Source organism: Gigantopelta aegis, chromosome 3, assembly GCF_016097555.1.
Source record: "Gigantopelta aegis isolate Gae_Host chromosome 3, Gae_host_genome, whole genome shotgun sequence".
Taxonomy (NCBI): Eukaryota; Metazoa; Mollusca; class Gastropoda; order Neomphalida; family Peltospiridae; genus Gigantopelta; species Gigantopelta aegis.
Window position 1 is genome coordinate 44,394,487 of NC_054701.1, and position 22,296 is coordinate 44,416,782.

At 36.6% G+C, this 22,296-nt stretch overlaps 1 protein-coding gene across 1 annotated transcript; it reads right to left on the reverse strand.

Annotated features, from left to right (window-relative positions):
• Window positions 1–647: 647 nt before the first annotated feature.
• LOC121390457 lies at window positions 648–22,114 on the reverse strand. Its single transcript, XM_041522279.1, has 4 exons — window positions 22,007–22,114; window positions 12,983–13,069; window positions 8,184–8,290; window positions 648–977 (listed from the first exon to the last, which is right to left on the reverse strand). Exons 1-4 carry the CDS (start codon window positions 22,104–22,106, stop codon window positions 780–782), a joined length of 492 nt encoding a protein of 163 aa, XP_041378213.1. The 5' UTR covers window positions 22,107–22,114; the 3' UTR covers window positions 648–779.
• Between the last annotated feature and the right edge of the window lie 182 nt (window positions 22,115–22,296).

A 22,296-nucleotide genomic window follows, 5' to 3' on the forward strand; every position in this document is an offset into this window, starting at 1 on the left:
CTATTAGAGCCGTTTTTGACAACTGAAATCATACTTTACTTATATTTTATTGTTTAGATTATCCATTTCCGTACATTCGAAGTGTTTTTGGTCATCCTGGTGTTCTTAATATCACAAAATACATTTCTCATATTTTTAAAAACGCATGTGCGTCTGAGAAGTAACAGTTATGGAGTCAAGTATTAGTCTATTTTTAGAGGGTATTTCACCATTTCAAAGTCACAGACTGATGTTTCACATAATTGAAACTTTATCCAAATGTATTACAGGTTTGTGGATGAACTAAACGTAGTGTTAATTTTCACGGGTTGAAACTAGGGTCTGTCTCTTTAAAACGTCTGTTGGTCGACATCATCTTAACAATCGCTGAAAACTCGGGATAGTCCCTTCAAAGGCATATTGTCACAGATTTAAGGACCTTATTTCTCTAAAAATTTATAATAAATGAAAATTACATTAATATTTGGAAACCAAATCTAGCTATCGCATCACCTTAACTGAACCACGATGGAGTGAAATCCATGTCAACCCTGTTGACAATAACAGTTTTTTAATTATAGACCATTGCTATAATTCTATTATTTTTACGAAATATCATTAATAAGTGGAGTATGGTGGCTACGTAGATGGTTGAATAAAGTACATTTAGGGACAAATCAAAATTATATATTTTTAGGTAATACTTTGTTAGGTTATTTAATAGGTCAGTAGTCTGTGACAATATGCCTTAAAAACAAGTGGATTATAAAAACGGGTATATTTTTAAATAATGAAAGAAATCAGGCTTTGCACACGAGGACAGGGACGTGGGCATTCAAGATGATGTCGTCGCTGGTGCTTCCTGTAATTTCGCGCTGTACTTTTCCAACTCCACGTGATCCAATGATAATCATTACTGCTTTTTTCGCTTTTGCCGTTTCAAGAAGAGCTTCGGCTGGTCTTTTGTCTGGGTTCCCTATTATTATTTCTCCTTTGATCTGAAAGCATATTTTATTTCATATCCTAATATACATCTGATATGCATGTTTTATCATAGGATAATTCATAATGACAACAGATGGTGAATGTTGTACGCTATTAACATTGGAATGATCGTGAAATGTATTCAGAAACGAACATTGGTGTGCAACCTTAAAGGAACATTCCTGAGTTTGCTGCATTGTAAGATGTTTCAGACTAATAAAATATTTCTACGATTAAACTTACATATTAAATATATTTTCTTGTTTAGAATATCAGTGTCTGTATATTCAATGTGTTTCTGGTCGTCTTAATAATTGTAAGATGCCGAAACTTAATTTCGTCTTCAAATAATTTCGTACGTACGAAAAAAAACAATTTAGGAAATAAAATGAAATTTAACCTTGTATAAATATTAGTACAAATATTAGAACGATCAGAAACAAGTTTAATATACAGCCACTAATATTTTATGCAGAAAAATATATTTGATAAGTAATTACAATCGTTAAAAAGTCTCTGTTAGTCGATAACATCTTAAAAACTGCAACAAACTCAGGAATGTCCCTTTAAATCGGTTAAATGTCATTTTATTTCCTAAAACATATTTTTTTCGTACGTACGAAATTACTTGAAGACAAAATCCAGTTTGGGCTTCTTACAAATATTAAGACGACCAGAAACACATTGAATATACAGACACTGATATTCTAAACCAGAAAATATATTTAATATGTAAGTTTAATCGTAGAAATATTTTATTAGTCGGAAACATCTTACAATGGCATAAACTCAGGAATGTTCCTTTAAGGTTGATGGTTTTACCTCTGAGACGGACACAGTTTCTTTGTTTTGAATAACGACACCACTAGAGCACATTTATTAATTATTCATCGGCTATTGGATGTCAAACATTTGGTAATTGTGACATATAGTCGGGGTTATTTCTCGTTCCAGTCATCGCATCACGACTGGTATATCAAAGTGGTATGTGTTATCCTGTCTGTGGGATGGTGTATAATATAAAAGTTTCCCCTTACTGCTAATGGAAACATGCAGCGGGTTTCCTCTCTAAGACTATATGTCAAAATTACCCGACGGGGATCGATCCCAAACCGACCGCCCATCAAGCGAGCGTTTTACCATTGAGCTACGTCTTGCCCAAAGAAAGTCACAGATGCATGTATTGATTTAGCAACATATAAATACAGCATCGTCTCATTTACTCTGTGGCAATCATTCCGGGCCCGTTACCAGCGTATTGAGTTGAGGGGATCGACTTTAAATCAGATGGAACTTGTGGGCGTTACCCCCCGCCCCCTCCCCCCTCCCAAAGAAAATGTTTGCATACTGACTCCTCTATCCTGACGTGTTTTCTGCCGTTTTCGAACGATTATTAAATTTAAAAAAAAGTAAAGTTTGTTTTATTTAACGACGCCGCTAGAGCACATTGATTTTTTATCTTATCATCGGCTATTGGACGTCAAACATATGGTCATTCTGACACTGTTTTTAGAGGAAACCCGCTGTCGCCACATAGGCTACTCTTTTTACGACAGGCAGCAAGGGATCTTTTATTTGCGCTTCCCACAGGCAGGATAGCACAAACCATGGCCTTTGTTGAACCAGTTATGGATCACTGGTCGGTGCAAGTGGTTTACACCTACCCATTGAGCCTTGCGGAGCACTCACTCAGGGTTTGGAGTCGGTATCTCGATTAAAAATCCCATGCCTCGACTGGGATCCGAACCCAGTACCTACCAGCCTGTAGACCGATGGCCTGCCACGACGCCACCGAGGCCGGTGTAAATTATTAAATTAACGCTCCTTGGTTTCGTTATGGAAGGAAATGTTTTATTTAACAACGCACCCAACACATTTTATTTACGGTTATATGGCGTCAGCCATATAGTTAACGACCACACAGATACTAAGAGGGGAAACCCGATGTCGCCACTTTGTGGGCTACTCTTTTCGATTAGCAGCAAGGGATGTTTTATATGCACCATCCCACAGACAGGATAGTACATACCACGGCCTTTGTTACATCAGTTGTGGAGCACTGGCTGGAACGAGAAATAGTCCAACGGGTCCACCGACGGGGATCGATCCTAGATCGACCGCGCATCAAGCGAACGCTTTACCACTGGGCTACGTTAATAACGTGTATGAAACAAACTGCAGACAATACGAAAATATATAATATATAGACATCGATAGTCTTGAAGATTTATCTCAGTCGGTTGAGTTCTCGCTTGAGGGGCTTGCGTCGCAGGATTGAACCACCTCGGTGGATCCATTCAGCTGATTGGGTTTTTTTCTCGTTCCAACCAGTGTACCACAACTGGACAAAGGCCGTGTTATGTGCTTTCCTGTCTGTAGGAAAGTGCATATAAAAGATCCCTTGCTCCATTAGAAAAAAATGTAACGGATTTCCTCTGTTGACTACGAGTCATAATTACCACGTTTGACATCCAATAGCCGATGATTAATTAATAAATGTGCTCTAGTGGTGTCGTTAAACAAAACAAACTTCTTCTTCGATAGTCTGAACAAGAAAATATATTTAACGTGTAAACAGGGCCGTACCCTGATCAAAATCCTAGGGAGGGCGAGGTGGCACTACTTTTTATGAGTAAATGAAACTATACAAATTAAAACCTGAGATGTGTATGCTATTTTCTGGAGTAAAAACAAAGAAGTGAGATTCTCAGGGGGGCAACTGCCCCTCGCATCCACCCGTTACGGCCCTGGAAAATGTAGTTGCTAAAAATGTCTTGTTAGTCAGAAACACTTACAAAGGCAGCAAACTCAGGATAGTTCATTTATTATTAAAAACAAATGAGTAAGATGCATTATTAATCACGTTTTATTGGTTTAGGATTCTGACCTATTCGGCATGTGACCGAACGTTTCCAAATCAATTGTAGTGAATTTCAAACCGTCGAGCTACTAAAGTGAATATTGTTGCATGTTCTTGTAATCTATACAGTAAAGAAAACCAAATACACAATGTTTCCTCCCACCCCCCACCCCCCAATCAAATTAATTTGTAATAAGCCTATCAAATAAACGGACTGATTTTACAGTCCATTTGTTAAATAACTAAACTATTTAGGCAGTTTGTAAAGTTGCAATTTTGGCGTCGTGGTTAGGACTACAGGCTGGTAGGTACAGGGTTCGCAGCCCGGTACCGGCTCCCACCCAGAGCGAGTTGTTTAGGGCTCAATGGATAGGTGTAACGCCACTACACCCTCTTCTCTCTGACTAACCACTAACCAACTAACAACTAACCCACTGTCCTGGACAGACAAACCAGATAGCTGAGGTGTGTGTCCAGGACAGCGTGCTTGAATCTTAATTGTGTTTGTTTAAAATATATTTTAAATAAACACAAAAGTCAGACGGTAATTCCCCCGTTAAAAGACCCAACAACACATTTATCGGTTGCATTCACTGATTTCGAAAATGCGAAAACATTAAACAAATATTTTCTTTCTATTGCTTCAGTAGATGATACAAATAAAGAACTCCCTCCTTGGCAACTACGGTGTAAAGAGTCATTAGTAATAAATGTAGAAGAAATATCGGATATCATAAATATACTAGCACCAAATAAGGCAATGGGTCCAGATTAGATTAGTCACAAACTACTTAAACGTATCATCCATTCAATCAAAGTTCCTCTTCAGTTGCTTTTTAACAAATCTTTACGTACATCTAAATTCCCTAACAGATGGAAGATATCTCATGTTAAACCTCTCTTCAAAAAAAGGTGACAAATGTTATTCTACTAACTATAGACCGATATCGTTACTAAGTTGCATTGGAAAAATATTTGAAAGAATTGTATTCAAACATTTATATAATTATTTTATATCCAATAACCTGCTATATAAATATCAGTGCGCATATCGCCCTAATCACAGTGCTGTTCATCAATTATTAGTGAATCTTTTGACAAAAAGGAACACTTCTGTGCTGTGTTCTGTGATATGTCAAAGGCATTTGATAGAGTATAGCACAGAGGATTAATTCATAAACTTGAAAACTGTGGCATAACAGGAAATGCACTAATTTGGATTAAAGATTATATATCAAACAGAAAGCAACGAGTCATCGTAAATGATACTCTATCAAATTCAAGCATTTTAATGGTCGGATTACCTCAAGGCTCAGTATTAGGACCATTATTATTTTTAATTTATATTGATGATATTGCAAATAACCTAAACTGTGTACCGAGACTATTTGCTGACGATACCAACATAACATCTTCATCTAATGATATCTCTTCCATTGAAAACAACCTTAACTCAAACTTATTAAAGCTTCACAAATGGTCTCAAAATGGCTTGTATCTTTCAATCCAGATATAACTAACGTTGTACTTTTTACAAAAGCAATCATACAGCCAAAACCTAACCTTGTATTTGGTACCAAAATATTAAACACAAACTCATAAACATTTATGTTTAACCTTTTCAGCAAATGCCAAGTGAACAACACATATTAATAATATTTGAGGAGTTCAGGCGCAAAACCTCGTAAACGCCACATCCATGAAAATTGAGATAACAGTTGCTGACAAACCTTCTCAGTCCCTGGTACCCGATGAGCAAATACATTTTGCTTCAAAAGCCCGTTAGTCCCATTCTAAATCCAAGCTAGAATACGATTTCTTTGCAGAACCTCGTAAACGCCATCTGAGTTTGTCTGCAGAACCACGTAGTTTGTAGACCGCCAATCACATGTGCACATCAGGTCACATGACGCATAAGATGGCCACGCCCATGATAAGCATTTTTGCGCGCTGAATTCGTATAATTCCTTCAGATTTTGGCCAATTTATCCACGCTAGTTATGGAAACTTATGATGTAGTTGACATGTGACCAGGAATTATGTGGTGTGCCAGTTTATTCAATATTGTGAAAAATTACTTTAACGCTCACTAGCCCAATTTCAATAAATCGATGGATGTGTGTTTAAATTGGGGAGGGGGCGAGATGACTGACTGAACTTTCGTGTAATCTTTTGATGACTTCCAATGGGGGATGGAGTATGTTGTGCCCCAACTGGCATTATTTACCAGTCATCTTTCCATAATTATAATTCTAGAGTGAGTATGTTACTGTCATAGTTATTACACTGGGATGGCACAATCGTTTTAAATAAGTGTCAGTTTTAACGCTTTGTGAAGGCTAGGAACAATAGGCCAGCAACTGCCAAACTTTGATATATCCATGGACAAGTAAAGTTCTTCTTTTGTAAATGTTTAATTCAACCTTCACTTTTAAGATGTTTCTAATTGTCTGTTGTTTGATTCTGCAACATTTCCATAAGACTAGTCTCCAGAAATTGACTTACTGAGTTTTGCAAAGAAACCGAAGGTGGACTTACTTGGTTTTGCAGAAAAATCAATCACATTTTGGCAATTACCAAGTTTTTTAATAAAGGTTCATTTTTTACATTAATATTTTTTTGTTCATTGCTCCATAACCATTTCATGACACGAAAAGTGGAATTAGTGAGAATTAAAATTACCATCAGATCAAAATCTTCATTTTAAAACAAACGAAGTCAGATGGACTTATTGGGTTTTGCGCCTGAACTCCTCATTTGTAAATCGGCTTCGGTAATGATTTCTGTACTTAGGAAATACAAATATTTATTAAATCGACAAGCATTATTGAAAATATATATAACTTTTATCCGCCCGATATTAGAATATGCATCGGAAGTATGGGATGGGTGTTCTTTAGTAGAGAAAAACAATATTGAAAAAGTACAATTAGAAGCCGCCAGATTAATCACGGGTTTGCCCAAATTTGCATCTAGAAAGTCTTTGTATTACGAAACTGGATTAGCAACACTTACTTCAAGGCGTAAATTCAAAAAGCTGTGCGCAATGTTTAAAATAATGAAAGGTATAGCTCCTGAATTTATGATACACAGTATACCACAAACAGTTGGACAAAGATCCCCTTACATGCTAAGAAATCGGAATGATATTTCTTTACCCCCTGCTAGAATTAATTTACTTCAATCTTCATGTATCCATTCGACAATAAAACTTTGGAACAACCTACGGGCTGAAATTCGAAATTGTCAAAACATATCTTCATTTAAAAAAGCAATAAAACCCGATGTCCCATACGTTGCGCCATACTATTCATTTTGTAATAGAAGAGAAAATGTATTACATACCAAGTTAAGACACAGGTGTAGTGATTTAAAAGCAGACTTATATCGAGTTGGTCTTAGCACCGATTCCTCGTGCAGTTGTGGATATACTTTTGAAAACAATCATAATTTTTTCTGTGAATGCATTTTATATGAAAGGCAAAGACGCATTCTCTGGAATTCATTGCAAAGATTTCAGCCAATAGATTTACAACTAGTTTTAAATGGTAAAAATACTCTAAGTGAAGAAGACAATAAAGAAATATTTTTTCATGTACATAAGTATATAAATGAAACAAAACATTTCCCTTAAGTAATAAATAAAGTATGGATCTTTAAAATTATTACTATTTATTTAGTTTATTGCTATTATTATTTGTTTAGCCATTATGTAATCATTGCGATGCCTTGTTTGTGTCTTGTGTTTTCTTTTATCAAACCTGCTGTCTAACTATCGAACACATAGAAAACTTTATTGCGTCTCTTTTTTTTCTGTTTCCTTTATTCTTTTGTCCCGAGGGTTGGAGTTGCCTTATCTATACCTCATAACGGTGATTGATTCTTTTTCTTGCCCATTTAATTACAGTAACAAAACATTAATTTTGTAAGCTACGGTCTGTTTATTGCAGAACGATTCGTATACATTTCACCTGCAAACTCATTTAATCATACGCGGAAAAATATAGTCCACCTTATGCAACGACATAAATATAAAGTTGAAAATATTAATTTGTTTAAATATTTTTAAAACAATGATACAACGTGAAATGGCAAACAGAATTTTGAAAACCATGAGTTATGACGTCAATCGTTGTAAAACATGAGTTATGACGTCACGCGTATGTAGAAATCGTCTAGCCCTCCGGTCGGACAGATTTATCTAACTCTCAGGTCGGACAGATTTTTCTAGCCCTAGGGTCAGACAAATTTATTTAGCCCTCGAGACGGACAGATGTATCTAACCTTAGGGTCAGACAGATTTTTCTAGCACCGTGCAAAAGCTGGATAACCCTGTCCAGTGGGCAAGAACATAAAATACCTTCAGTTCGTCCAGATTGTCTTGTAAAAGTCTGACTTCAGTATCCAGCATATTTTTTTCTTCTGTCATTATTTTGGAGGCTTTCTCTTTGTCGATGTTCGCCAAATCTGCAAAATAAAAATACTCAGATGGCGAATACTGGACACGTTTGTTTCTGTATTATGTCAAAATTATATAATTACTTCTATAAGCATAATTTGTGATAATGTATTCAAATCTATGTTTTCCGTTCAATTTTGTGTTACTACATGTAGTTCAGTACATATAATATTGGGCACAAGTTATCCAACTTACGAGGCCCACTCCTAATTAGAAACATTAAATTGTACACTAACGGCGACTGCAATTTTCAATAAATAAATCAATCAATAAATTAAAGTAAACGTTTGTGAAAAACGATTGAATAAACTGAAAGGACAGAAAACGGAAAACAGAAGAAATAGAAGTAATCGATAGTTTAATAATATTAATTATTAACATTTTATCTTCTCAGACAGCCCAACTGGTAAAAAAGTAACAACAAATAAATAAATGATTCCGCACCACGAGATAAAGTTTTCTTTGTCAAATCGTTGTGTCTGTTTAATGTATTTGTGAACATGCTAAAATACTTGTGTATTGGTATCATCTATAAACGTGTCTCGGTCGTGTAATATCAATTATTGGTTATTGTTTATCATGTAGACACTTATATCTGTTTTGTATATTTACCCCCCAGATCGAAGTGAATTTTATTCAGTGTACGATTGTGACTTATTCCAAGTGCTGGAAGAAAATGTTGAATATTTTAAAGATCAGGGGCACGTTATACTAATGGGTGATTTTAACGGTCGTGTCGGCCACGAGAGTGATTTTATAAAAAATGATAACACACGTTTTGATGATATCGGCTGTGTACCAAAGCATTTTGATTACGAAATTGATATATATTATAAAAGAAACTCCGAAGACATGAAAGTAAACACCTCAGGAAGATCTGTCTTAAACCTATGCATATCGTCTGGTGTTAGAATAATAAACGGCCGGTCAGCTAGTGATTGCACTGGGAAAATCACATTCTATAACAAAAACGGTACTAGTGTAATAGACTACTGTATTGTAGATAAATATTCTCTAGATGTTACACACGATTTTTATGTTGGAGATTTTAATATTCACTCTGATCACGCACCTATATTCATGTTATTAAGAAAACCGTATGGTATAAATGAATGTACATGTACTTGTAAAACGGCAAGCAGAACATATGTATATGAGTGGAATGATGATAAAAAAAGAAACAACACTTAACAATGCTATGTCTAAACAACAAGAATTAAGTGCTTGTATTGACGACCTTATTCTTAAAAAGACTTCTGTTAATGTGTGTAAATAATCTAACAGGGGTGTTACATGATATATTTGACGAGACATGTAAGCGCGAAACTCGAATAGGTAACAACTGCTCAGTACACACTAACAAACGCGGTATCGTCCGTGAACACAAGTCTTGGTTCAATGAGGAATGCACAAAGCTATACAACAGGTATATGTGCGCTCTCCGGCAATTCAATTACATCTGTAGCCATTTAAATAGATTCAAACTATCAGATGCTAAAAATAAGTACAAAGTGTTACAAAAGAAACTGCGTTCATCTTACCTAATGCAGGAAGGAAATATGATTGGTACTCTTAGGAAAAATAACCCTAAAGCATTTTACAAAAAATGTAGTAAATCTAAAAAAGACCATAACTGTGATATAACAATAGACACATTTATGAATCACTTTAAAAACCTAGCTTGTTCTACACAAAACGATGATACACAAGGAACTAACGAATGCACTCATCAAGATAACCAAGCCTTATACGAAGAATTAGATAAGCGTATTACCGAACATGAGATCCTATATGTGTTAAGCAAAGCTAAGCGTAACAAAAGCCCCGGCATTGATGGCCTATTATATGAGTTTTTCGCTGAATGTAAAGATATAATGCTGCCTATACTATGTAAACTTTTTAATGTTATTTTAGACTCTGGCATCTTCCAGAAAATTGGTGCAATGGCACAATTATTCCTGTGTTTAAAATTGGTGATAAAAACGATGTAAATAATTATAGAGGTATCACGCCACTTATCAAAATTGTTCACAACAATTTTAAACAATAGATTATTGAATGTGAGTTCAACCTACAATATTATATCTGATGCTCAGTTTGGGTTGTTGCCCGGTTTTAGCACAGTTGACGCTATTTTTGCTCTGCAGAGTCTTATAACTATGACACTTGGCAGTAAGAAAAGACTCTATTGTGCTTTCATTGACTTTAGTAAAGCATTTGATACAGTTGAGCATAAGGCATTGTGGCTAAAAAATTATAAATTAGGATTAAATAGTAAGCTTGTAAATGTTGTAAAAAAAAAAGTATGGTCAGATAAAATCATGTGTGAAATATCAGGGAAATATATCTGAATCCTTCTGGTACAAATCCGGTCTAATTCAAGGAGAAGCTCTTTCGCCATTCTTGTTTTCTTTATTTGTTAACGATCTAGAAATGGAATTGTTAAATTCCACCGACCGACTATACCAGTTAAATATGCTTCATCTCTGTCTACTGATGTATGCCGATGATACAGTATTGTTTTCCGAAAGTGCGCCTGAATTGCAGAGTATGTTAGACACTTTGTATATATACTCAAACAAATGGAATTTACAAGTAAATATTAATAAAAGTAAAATTGTAGTATTCAGAAAAGGTGGAAATGTGAAACCTGAAGAAAGGTGGACATACCACGAAACCGATTTAGAAATTGTTGACAGTTTTAACTATCTTGGGGTCTGTCTTCATTATAATGGAAACTTTAATACCGCTCAGAAGGTAATATGCAACCAAGGTAGAAAAGCTATGGCTGCTCTATTTGGAAAAACTAGTAACTATTTCTTAAATGCAGAAACATTACTATCATTGTTTGATACATATGTTAGTAGTATTTTAAATTATGGCTGTAAAGTTTGGGGTTTTAACAAAGCAAATAGTCACGAGATCCTACATTTACAATTCTGTAAACGTATTTTAGGCGTGAAAAGGAGCACTACTAATATGATAGTCTATTTTGAATTAGGTAGATCACCTTTGTACATAAGTAGGAACATCCGTGTGGTTAAATATTGGATAAATTTGTTGAATACAGATAACTGTATTTTGAAAGAGTGTTATAACACCCTATATGACGAGTGCATAAGAAAACCACGTTCTGTTAACTGGGTTAGTCAAATAAGAGACCTGCTTCTCACTAATGGTTTTGGTCACATATGGTATAATCAAAATGTAGAAAATCGCAAAACATTTATATCACTATTCAAACAGAGAATGACTGATCAATTTATCCAATCTATATATGCTGTATTCAACAATTCTCCAAAATGTCTTATACAAATTCGTTGTTAATAATTATTGCTTACAACCTTATCTTCAGAAACCTATTGCCTTGTAATACAAACATATTTTAAGTAAATATAGATTATCTTCCCATAATCTCTTTATAGAAACGGGCAGATACAACAATATTGACAGGAATAATAGAATTTGTCGTCTATGCAATATGAATGTTGTAGAAGACGAATATCACTTTGTTCTAGTGTGTCCTTTCTTCAGTAACATAAGAGATAAATATATTAAACCTTTTTATTACAATAAACCATCAACATTTAAATTAACGCAACTACTGTCCAGCGACAATTCAAAACAGCTAATTAAATTGTGTAAGTATTTGAAAACTGCTACCACGCATAGAACAGACAACATTGATACATGACATATGTTATTATTGTATATTATTGCTATGCATGCATTACCCATTTACTATAGAATTTTATCGGTTGTAACTCGATGCTACATACCATTCCCCGCAGTGTGCACATTATATTATTTTATATATAAATATGTATGTATGCCAACAAAATGTATATTTTTTTGGCAAAAATAAAATGTATCACAGCTCCAAACATTATTTATTCCCATGCAGGGCTCACCATGTACATCGCCACATTAGCCAATTGCTAATTTGAACACAAAGTGGCTATAATATGTAGTCTTTGGCTAATAAAATATTACTTAAATTCCTTCAAACACATTTTAATAATTGTCAAGGAAATTCTCTACAAATCTGAAAATTGGCTAAACCAAAATTTGTTCCAGTGTGAGCCTTGCCCATGGTCCGACCATAATGATTGTTTCATACTTTTTGAAGATTTTACACACACGCGCGCGCACATACATACATACAGGTCTGCCCACTGTTTCATGCACGTAAGCGGGATCGACCGCGTAGATTGTAGGCCCCATGCATATGGTTGAATTAAAGAGCTTCCTTTTTATGGAAGCTTCGATAGCTCAGAGCGTATCGTGGTTAGTCGTGCAATTTGCGGGCGAATCGGTGCCACAGGTTCGAGTCCCATCAACGGCATGGGACAATTTGTGAGGCCAGAAAGGATTTAATTATCCCCTGCGCCAGTGCGTTAATATCTATGTATGTAATAGTCAACCACGACATACATACAATATATAGATATTCATACATCAATACATACATACATACAATACATACATATTTACATACATACATACATACATACATACATATATATATATATATATACATACATACATACATATATATATATACATATATATATACATACATACATACATATATATATATATACATTATATATATATATATATATATATATACATACATACAATGTACATACGCGCGCGTTTGGAATAGCCAGTGAGATTAAATAGTAGAAACCACTAACCGCTACATCCTCTTTGCTGCATCCTCAACTTTGGGCAGTAAACCACGTACACGTAATCACCTTCTCGGTACACGTGTTTTGTCATATCTGAAAACAATTGTACGTTAAAATTATTTGTAAGGCAATCAAAACAAATGTTAATTTTCAAGGTGTGTAATGTTTCGTTGACGTAACACAAATATAACTGAAACGACAAAACAAAAAAAATCCATTGCCAATAAGTAAATAAATAAATACATTTTTATTTGTTATACAGTTGTTATGCAGAATAAATAAGAGATTGAAACCACTTCAAGGTACTTCAAAAAAGGAGCAACGGTATTAGCAAAAATGAGGGTAGTTAATCCAAACCTTCATAAAATCTGTTAATTGTTATGTGACCCCCTTCTTTCTTGCAGGTAGATTAAATGTGACGTACCACATTTTTATTGGTTTGCTGCCGTTGTGCGTTGATACGCTGCTTATAAATATCAGTTTTATTAATAAATGTTAACATTACCGGTAATATGAATTGATTTGTTACATTGGAACCTTTAAATTAGGTTTCAATAGACCAAATCAATTCCTATTGCCGATAATGTTAACGTTTACTAATAAAACTGATATAAGCAGCGTAACAACACACCCAGGAATGAATGAATGAATGAATGTTTATCGACACCCCAGCACGAAAAAATACATCGGCTATTGGGTGTCAAACTATGGTAAATGCAAACAGTAAGTGATGATCAACATCAATATAAAAATTCAACAGTTAAATTAAAACATAGTATAAAGAACTGTGCAAACATACAAATATCACAGATATATCAAATTAAAATTTACAATAAAAGTCAGTATCACATAAAAACTGTAAAATAAGTTCTGGATGGATTCGAAAGGATTCCGTCACATTTCGTGGTCCAAATATATCTTTTCGAGATTCTTTAAGATGCTTACACTCCACCAACATGTGGCGCACCGTCAGAGTACACTGACAGTGAACACACTGAGGTGGAGGATCTCTCTTTAAGATAAATGAAGGGTCAAATATGTATGACCGATGCGAGCACGACACAAGACTATTTCATCCTTCCTGCACGGTCTATAGGAAGACTGCCACTCTCCCAAGACTGGCTTGATAGAATGAAGCTTGTTCGCAATCGCACCGTCCCAATCATGTTGCCAAGTCGAAAAGATAAATTCGTTGATAGTATGTTTAAAATCAGTATAAGGCACGCCAACCCCGACACGAGGCAAATCCAAAGCAGACTTAGCAGCTGAATCTGCCTTTTAATTACCCCTGATGCCAACAATAACTGTATTGGCAATGGATAAAAAGACACACTTTCGTATCACCATCCCAATTAACGGATGGACCGGATTCATATTGCGTAAAGCTTGGAGACACGAAAGTGAGTCAGTAAAAATAATAAATTTGGATGCAATCGAATCCTTGATTTCTTCTAAGGCTTTAATGACTGCCCACACTTCAGCATTAAAGATCGATGCCGAGTCAGGCAGTCTCATGGAAAGAATAGTGTCTGATGGAAAAACTGTATCACACGCCACAGAATTCCCATCCGGTGATCCATCTGTATAAACAGGAATATAATCACGGTACTTCTCTTGAATTTCCATGAAAAACTGTTTATAAACAACAGCATCTGTACGATCTTTCTTCAGATGCACATGATCAAACACAATTTTAGGTGGAGTAATACACCAAGGTGGTAAAACAAAATATGAAGGAGTTTCCAAAGTGTCAGTTAAATCAATATTGAGAAAGCAGAGAAAGTTTTGCACGTCTAGCACCCAAACAAGGTTCGTGTGAATCAACGTACAAGCTCTCTACAGGAGATGTTCTAAACGCACCAAGATAAAGCCTGAGTCCCTGGTTGTGTATAGGATCTAGCATCTGCAAGTAAGACTTGCGTGCCGACCCATATACAATGCATCCACAATCAAGTTTTGACCTCACAAGAGATTTATACAGACGGAGCATAACCTTTCGGTCTGCTCCCCATTCCGTATTACCAATAACTTTTAAAATATTGAGAGCTTTTAAGCCCTTCTTTTTAACATATTTAAAATGGGGCACAAAAGATAACTTCCTGTCAAATATAACCCCCAGAAATTTGGTCTTCTCCACAACTGGAATTGGATTTTTGTCCAGAAACTTCTGTGGATCTAAGTGGAGACCTCTTTTCTGGCAGATATGCATACAAACCGTTTTTCACGGTGAGAATATAAAGCCATTGCCAGTTGCCCACTGATGAAGTTTATTCAAACAAAGCTGCAACTTACGTTCAATTATACTCATATTGGACGATCTATAGCAAATTTGAAAATCATCGACATATAACGAGCAATCCACACCAGGTGTTAAACATTGGGTGATGCTGTTAATTTCCACAGAAAATAAAGTTACAGACAGGCTATTACCTTGAGGCACACCCATCTCCTGTGGGTAAATGTCGGACAAAGTCGACACCACCTGGACTTTAAAAGATCTATCTCTTAAAAATTGAGATATAAAAACTGGAAGTCGACCTCTAAGGCCCATGCCATGGAGGTCGTTTAAAACCCCATACTTCCACGTGGTATTGTAAGCTTTCTCCAAATAAAAAAACACTGAAACCAAGTGCTGGTTATGGATGAAAGCTTCCCTACAAAATGTTTCAAATCTAATAAGATGATCAACCGTTCTACGTCTAGATCTGAACCCACATTGCACGTTAGTAAGCAATTTGTGGGATTCAAGATACCAGACGAGTCTACGATTGATCATTCGTTCCATGGTTTTACAAATGCAACTTGTCAAAGCGATAGGGCGATAACTAGTAGGATTGGTTGGATCCTTACCAGGCTTCGGAATAGGAATGATAATTGCTTTCCTCCAATCAGAAGGAAAGTCACCAGAAATCCAGATGTAAGTAAACATATTCAAAAGAACCATCAAAGATGATTCAGGTAAATGTTTTAATAACTGATAATGAATTTCATCTGGTCCTACTGAAGTATCATGGGCTCTACGAAGCGCATCCTGCAATTCCTCCATAGAGAAACACCTGTTGTACACTTCAGCATTTTCAGATGATAACTTAATGGACTGCTTTTCAGCTTTAGTTCTGACAGATGTAAAAACATCTGTACTGAAAGCAGAAGATGAATTATGAGAAAAGTTGTTTGCCAATGCACTGGAAATGTCACTATGAGACGTGACATCCGTATCATTGACAGACAAATGATGAACTGTATTACTGGATTCTTTACCTTTGATTTTACGGATCCTATTTCAGACAGATTTTACTGATGTTTGTGAATTCAACTTGGAGACAAAAGTTCTCCAAGATGATTTTTTACTCTGTCTAATCTCTCTTCGAGCCTTAGCCCTAGCAATACGAAATGCATCCAGGTTATCCCCAGTAGGTTCACGTTTGAACCTCTCAAGTAACCTGTTTCGCTCTTTGAATGCATCCTTGGCACTGCCGAAGTGTTAGGAATAGTTTCATCTGCAATGTCCTTCAAGATGGAAGTGAACAAAGATATGGAATCATCAGCATCAGCAATGGCAAATTGTTGCAGTCGAGTTCTGCACAGATGCTGAAATGGACCCCAGTTTGCCTTCGCCAACTTCCACCTTTGAACCCTTTGAAGCGATAGGGGTCCATCATTCTCCAAAATAATAGGAAAGTGGTCACTACCACAAAGGTCTGAACCAACTTTCCAGGAGAAATCAAGAAAAAGTGAAGGGCTACAAAGGGTTAAGTCTACAGAAGTGAAAGAACCACTTCCAGAATGAAAATATGTATGACTTTTATCATGAAATAAAATGAGTCATTTTTTAGAATTAAGTCTTCCAATTGTTTACCTCTAATATTAACATCCTCACATCCCCACAAAGTGTGGTGACCATTAAAATCCCCCATAATAATAAAGGGTGTAGGGAGCTGATCAATAAGACATTGAAAGTCCCTAGGATTAAAATTAAAATGATTACGAGGTGGCAAGTAAACTGAACATAGAGTAATAGTTTTATGAGCCTTGACTTTTACAGCCACGGCTTGTAAATGGGTAGTCAATGTGACAATACTCTGAGAAATATTTCCATTAACAAGAATGGAAACGCCCCAGATGCTCTATTTTCAGTTTCTTGAAATTTATGATAAAGGTTAAATCCTCTCACGGTAATATGATCAGTGGCCTTCAGGAAAGTTTTCTAAAGACACACTGCAAGAGGATTATCTTTTTGAATTAAAATACTTAATTTATCAAAATTGGGCCTAAGCCCACGACAGTTCCACTGTAGGAATTTATTTGCCATTGGGTGGAAGTATGGGTATTATCTTTGGTTTTGGAGGTGGTCGATATGATTCTGAATAATCAGGTGATGAGATTTTCCATCTCATCACCTACACAATCTAACGCTTCATATTGATTGCTAATAGTTATTGGCTGCTGTTCAGATTATTTTAATCGTCCTGAAGAGCGATCCTTCTGATGCACTTTAGTGTCCTTGCTTGTCACAGGTCTACTGGAGCCAGACTGCCCAGGAGCAGACCCTTTTGGTGGATTCATAGAATCCGGAGACACCTGAGATGCTTTGCTCACTTGTTGTACAACCTTTGCTGCTTGTTTTCGAGCCTTTTGTATATCTGAAATCTTCTTAAAGTGATTGGTATCATTTGGCCAGGTCAAATCTGTCTGAACCGAGACAGTTGTTGTCGAGACTCTAACCGCTACAGCATAGGACTTCCCAGCTACAACAGGTGTTGTAGTCTCAACTAACTTACTGACCTCGGTAAAAGAAAGATGTTTTTTCACTTTAATCTGCTGCACCTGTTTTTCTACTTTCCATTTTGGACATTCACGAGAGTATGCAAAGTGCTTACCCTTGCAACTGGTACAAGCCATGTCAGCCTGGCATTTCTTGCTATCATGATCAAATTGACCACAGCGGGCACATGTCAGCCTGCCACGGCATGTATTTTGTCCATGTCCATATCTTTGGCACTTAAAGCACCGTAACGGATTTGGAATAAAAGGTGCAACAGATATCTTCAAGTAGCCAGCCTTAATAGAGTCTGGAAGGACAGGCGTATTGAATGTCAGAATTAAAGTATTCGTCGGAACTAATTCATTGTTTTGACGAACCTTTATCCGCTTGACTGAAGAAACACCTTGTGAAGAGAGATTTTCACAAATCTCTTCTTCGCTGACACCTTCCAAATCTGCACAACATCTTTGATTTCAAAAGGCATTTTGAATTACTCTCTGCAGAGCATTCCACCAGCAATGAACCATTTCGAAGCCTTTTAACGCTTTTAGGTTCACTGGCCAAACCAGTACAGCAAAAGGTGACAATGTTTTCAAGGCTCCGTCATCTGAAGATTCAACGACAAGGAACCTTGACCAAGATAGAGAAGAAACCACTTTCGATTTCTTCAAGGTGGATATAGTCGTCCTTTTCAGGGTCCCATCGGAAATTATAGTGGTTTTTGATAGATCCATAATTAAGGACATGTGATTCATCAACCATGCCCCCACCCACCACGGAGTCCAGCAAGGGAACATGAAGCTGCGGATAACCACCAGACAATCATGCCAGGAATACATGGTTGATATACTTGGGCAATAAACACACAATAAATCACCCAATTAACCCTAGCCACCGCCCCAAGAGCAACACATACAAATGGTAAATCAAACAATGTTTGTTCTTGGCTATATAAACAAAACAAAGAATGTTTGCTCTCGAGCTTGGCGTGACTAGCCGATTGATCAGGTCGGGCCTCTCTGACCACCCGTCTGGCTGAACTCCAGGCCAAAATGGTGTGTTGCCAGAAAACATACCCGCAATGTTACACCCCTGCACCACGGTGAGGTTACAGCACGCGCATGGGCAACACGCCCAGGAAGTACAGCAATAAAAAGTGTGGCACTTCACATCTAATCTGCCTGCAAGAAAATGGGAGGTCACATATAGCATTTAAGAGATTTAATTAATATTTTTAATAGCAACCGTCATTTTTGCTGAAAATTGCAGTTCCATTTTTGGGGGTACTCCGCATTAATTTCAACCTCTGGCATATATGGCATAACAACTGTATAACAACTGTATAACAAATAAAAGTGTATTTATTTATTGTCAGTGGATAATAGTATTTGCACAAATAATCAATGTCACATATTACTACGAATCACACCCACAGCTGCTTCTACTCCGTAAATATTTTAACTTTGACACGGAACTCTCTTCTTTCGTACTATGCAACCATTAATGACAAGCAAAAGGGGGCCGCAACTCTAAACATGTTTGATAATTTGTAAAAAAAACAAATTCTTCAATACATATTTCGTTTAAACTACATTTTAATCATTCAACAGTATATACACCAAATTAAGAAGATTATGTCAATTTTTTTAGAAAATTTTAATGTTATCACCAATGGAAATTAAATCAGTACACAATTAGCCAAAGAGTTTAGACAAAGGACATAATCTCTTGTCTGTAAATATCGTATTTTTGTAATTACCTTTAAAAATCTCTTGTTTTATAATTAATTGCTAAGATAAAATTCTACATACCATAATAAAAGTAACATATTTATAATATGGTAATACATGGTATAATATAATGTGCAACTATAATATAATGTGCAAGTATAAACGGAAACTAATTCCGGTATGGCGGATCCAGAAAATCCATTGGGGGTGGGGTGGCAATAATATGTTTCCGAAAATATTCGTTGGATTATCCAACATCAAATATATATATATATATATATATATATATATATATATATATATATATATATATATATATATATATATAGATATAGATATATATATATAAACTGTCACAAGATGTAGGGGGGTGGCGGGCCCCTGCCCCTCTTAGATCTGCCACTGGCCAGGCAAATAAGTACCTCGGCCGATGGTGATGTTGACCGGCAAGACCCGGTCGGGGCAGCAGTATGTTGACCATTGATATATATGTATATAAGTAATTCAAAAGGTGTATTTTTATTCAGATTAAATACAATAGGCCCTACAGTATTTATTGCTATCTTGGTATGAACTTTTAACGGTCTGTTAGGAAGTCACATAGCAACGGACGACGTCAGACGTAATTTGAACTTGGAAGAAAATTACATTTGTAAACAAAAAAGAATGTGCGGGATAGTGTTCGACAAATGCTTGAGAGAAAAAAAAAGTTTGTTTAACGACACCACTAGAACACATTGGTTTATTAATCATCGGCAATTAGATGTCACACATTTGGTAATTCGGACATGCAGTCTTGAGACAGGGGGAAAAAAAAGAAGTTTTATTTAACGACGCACTCAACACATTTTATTTACGGTTATATGGCGTCAGACATATGGTTAAGGACCACACAGTTTGAGAGGATACCCGCTGTCGCCACTACATGGGCTACTCTTTCCGATTAGCAGCAAGGTATCTTTTATTTGGGCTTCCCACAGGCAGGATAGCACAAACCATGGCCTTTGTTGAACCAGTTATGGATCACTGGTCGGTGCAAGTGGTTTACACCTACCCATTGAGCCTTGCGGAGCACTCACTCAGGGTTTGGAGTCGGTATCTGGATTAAAAATCCATGCCTCGACTGGGATCCGAACCCAGTACCTACCAGCCTGTAGACCGATGGCCTAACCACGACGCCACCGAGGCCGGTTCTTGAGACAGAAAGCCCACTACATTTGTCCACTAGTAGCAAGGGATCTATTATATGCACCATCCCACAGACAGGACAGCATTTGATATACCAGTCGTGCATTGGAACAAGAATTAACCCAATGGGACCATCGACGGGGATCGATCGCTTTACCACTGGGCTACGTCCCGTCCCTGTGCTTGAGAAGGTCGGTAGCCCTCACAGAAGATATGGCTAGTACCATATATGTTATATGTATTATACAATTTATATTTTCTACTAGTCCAGACCACAATTTGCCGAACAAGTAAGGAAATGTTTTATTTAACGACACACTCAACACATTTGATTTACGGTTATATGGAGTCAGACATATGGTTAAGGATCAAACAGATATTGAGAGAGGAAACCATATGTTGCCATTTCATGGGTTACTCTTTTAGATTAGCAGCAAGGGATCTTTTATATGCACCATTCCACAGACAGGATAGTACTTACCACGGTCTTTGTTACACCAGTTGTCGAGCACTGGCTGGAAAGAGAAATAGCCCAATAGGTCCACCGACGGGGATCGATCCTAGACCGACCGCGCATTAAACGAACGCCGTGTGTGTATCATCATATCTGTGGGATGGTGCATAAAAAGGATCCCTCGCTACTAATGGAAAAATGTAGCAGGTTTTCTTTTAAGTCTACATATCAGAGTTACCAAATGTTTGACAACAAATAGCTGAAGATTAATAAATCAATGCGCTCTAGTGGTGTCGTTAAACAAAACAAACTTTAATTATATCTATCTTACTTAAGCAGCATCACATTTTGTCGTTTTGAATTAAACTGCGAGATCTCGACGTTTCTGTATGAGTTCGACCCGTACCCCCCTTTCAATGGTTAAGGTAGTTTTAGGAACAGGGTTAGAGCCTTTGATATAGAGGGGTACGGGTCGAACTCTTTCCAAAGTTTCGAGAGTTTAGTTAATTAGGTCCCAGGACCATACCCAGTGGGGAAGGAGAGTCACCTTCTCCGAAAATACCAAACAAAATGTCCTGTTAAGTTAGAAATATCCCCTTTCGTTTGGCTGGCTGTACAAGACCCTTCATCACAGTTCTGTCATGGGTTGTTTTTTTACTTCCTCTTTACTTGTTTTTTGGTTACCTGTGAGTTCTGCAAAGCTATCATAAATTTTTCATCCCTAGGGATGTAGGCCTTGACAAAAGTCACTATGAGCATTCGTCCCCCAAGATGGTTTCGACCGACCCTTCTGGCTCATGGACGGCGCTGTTGTTAAATCAACACAGGGCAACTGCTAATTATAGTAATGGTTATACTTTGATTTATTTTATAAAGAAATAACATATACTCACATTCCAGCGCATAGTTCGATTGAAGACCCCCGTCCGTTCCTAGCACAAGAATTCGTTTCGCCGCGGTCGCCATTTCAGCACCTTTAAACTTATTATACATAAAAATGGTATATATGCATACACCCACCCGTACTAGTTCTGCGTATATATACACGTATAGTGTACTTTAGCCAGTGGGGTATACAAATGAACATAACACGGTACGTCAAGAAACTGAGATTTATTATCGATGACTTTGTATTGCGTTGTTTTCGCTAAACGGCTAAATGGCTGTACTAACCAATAACTCA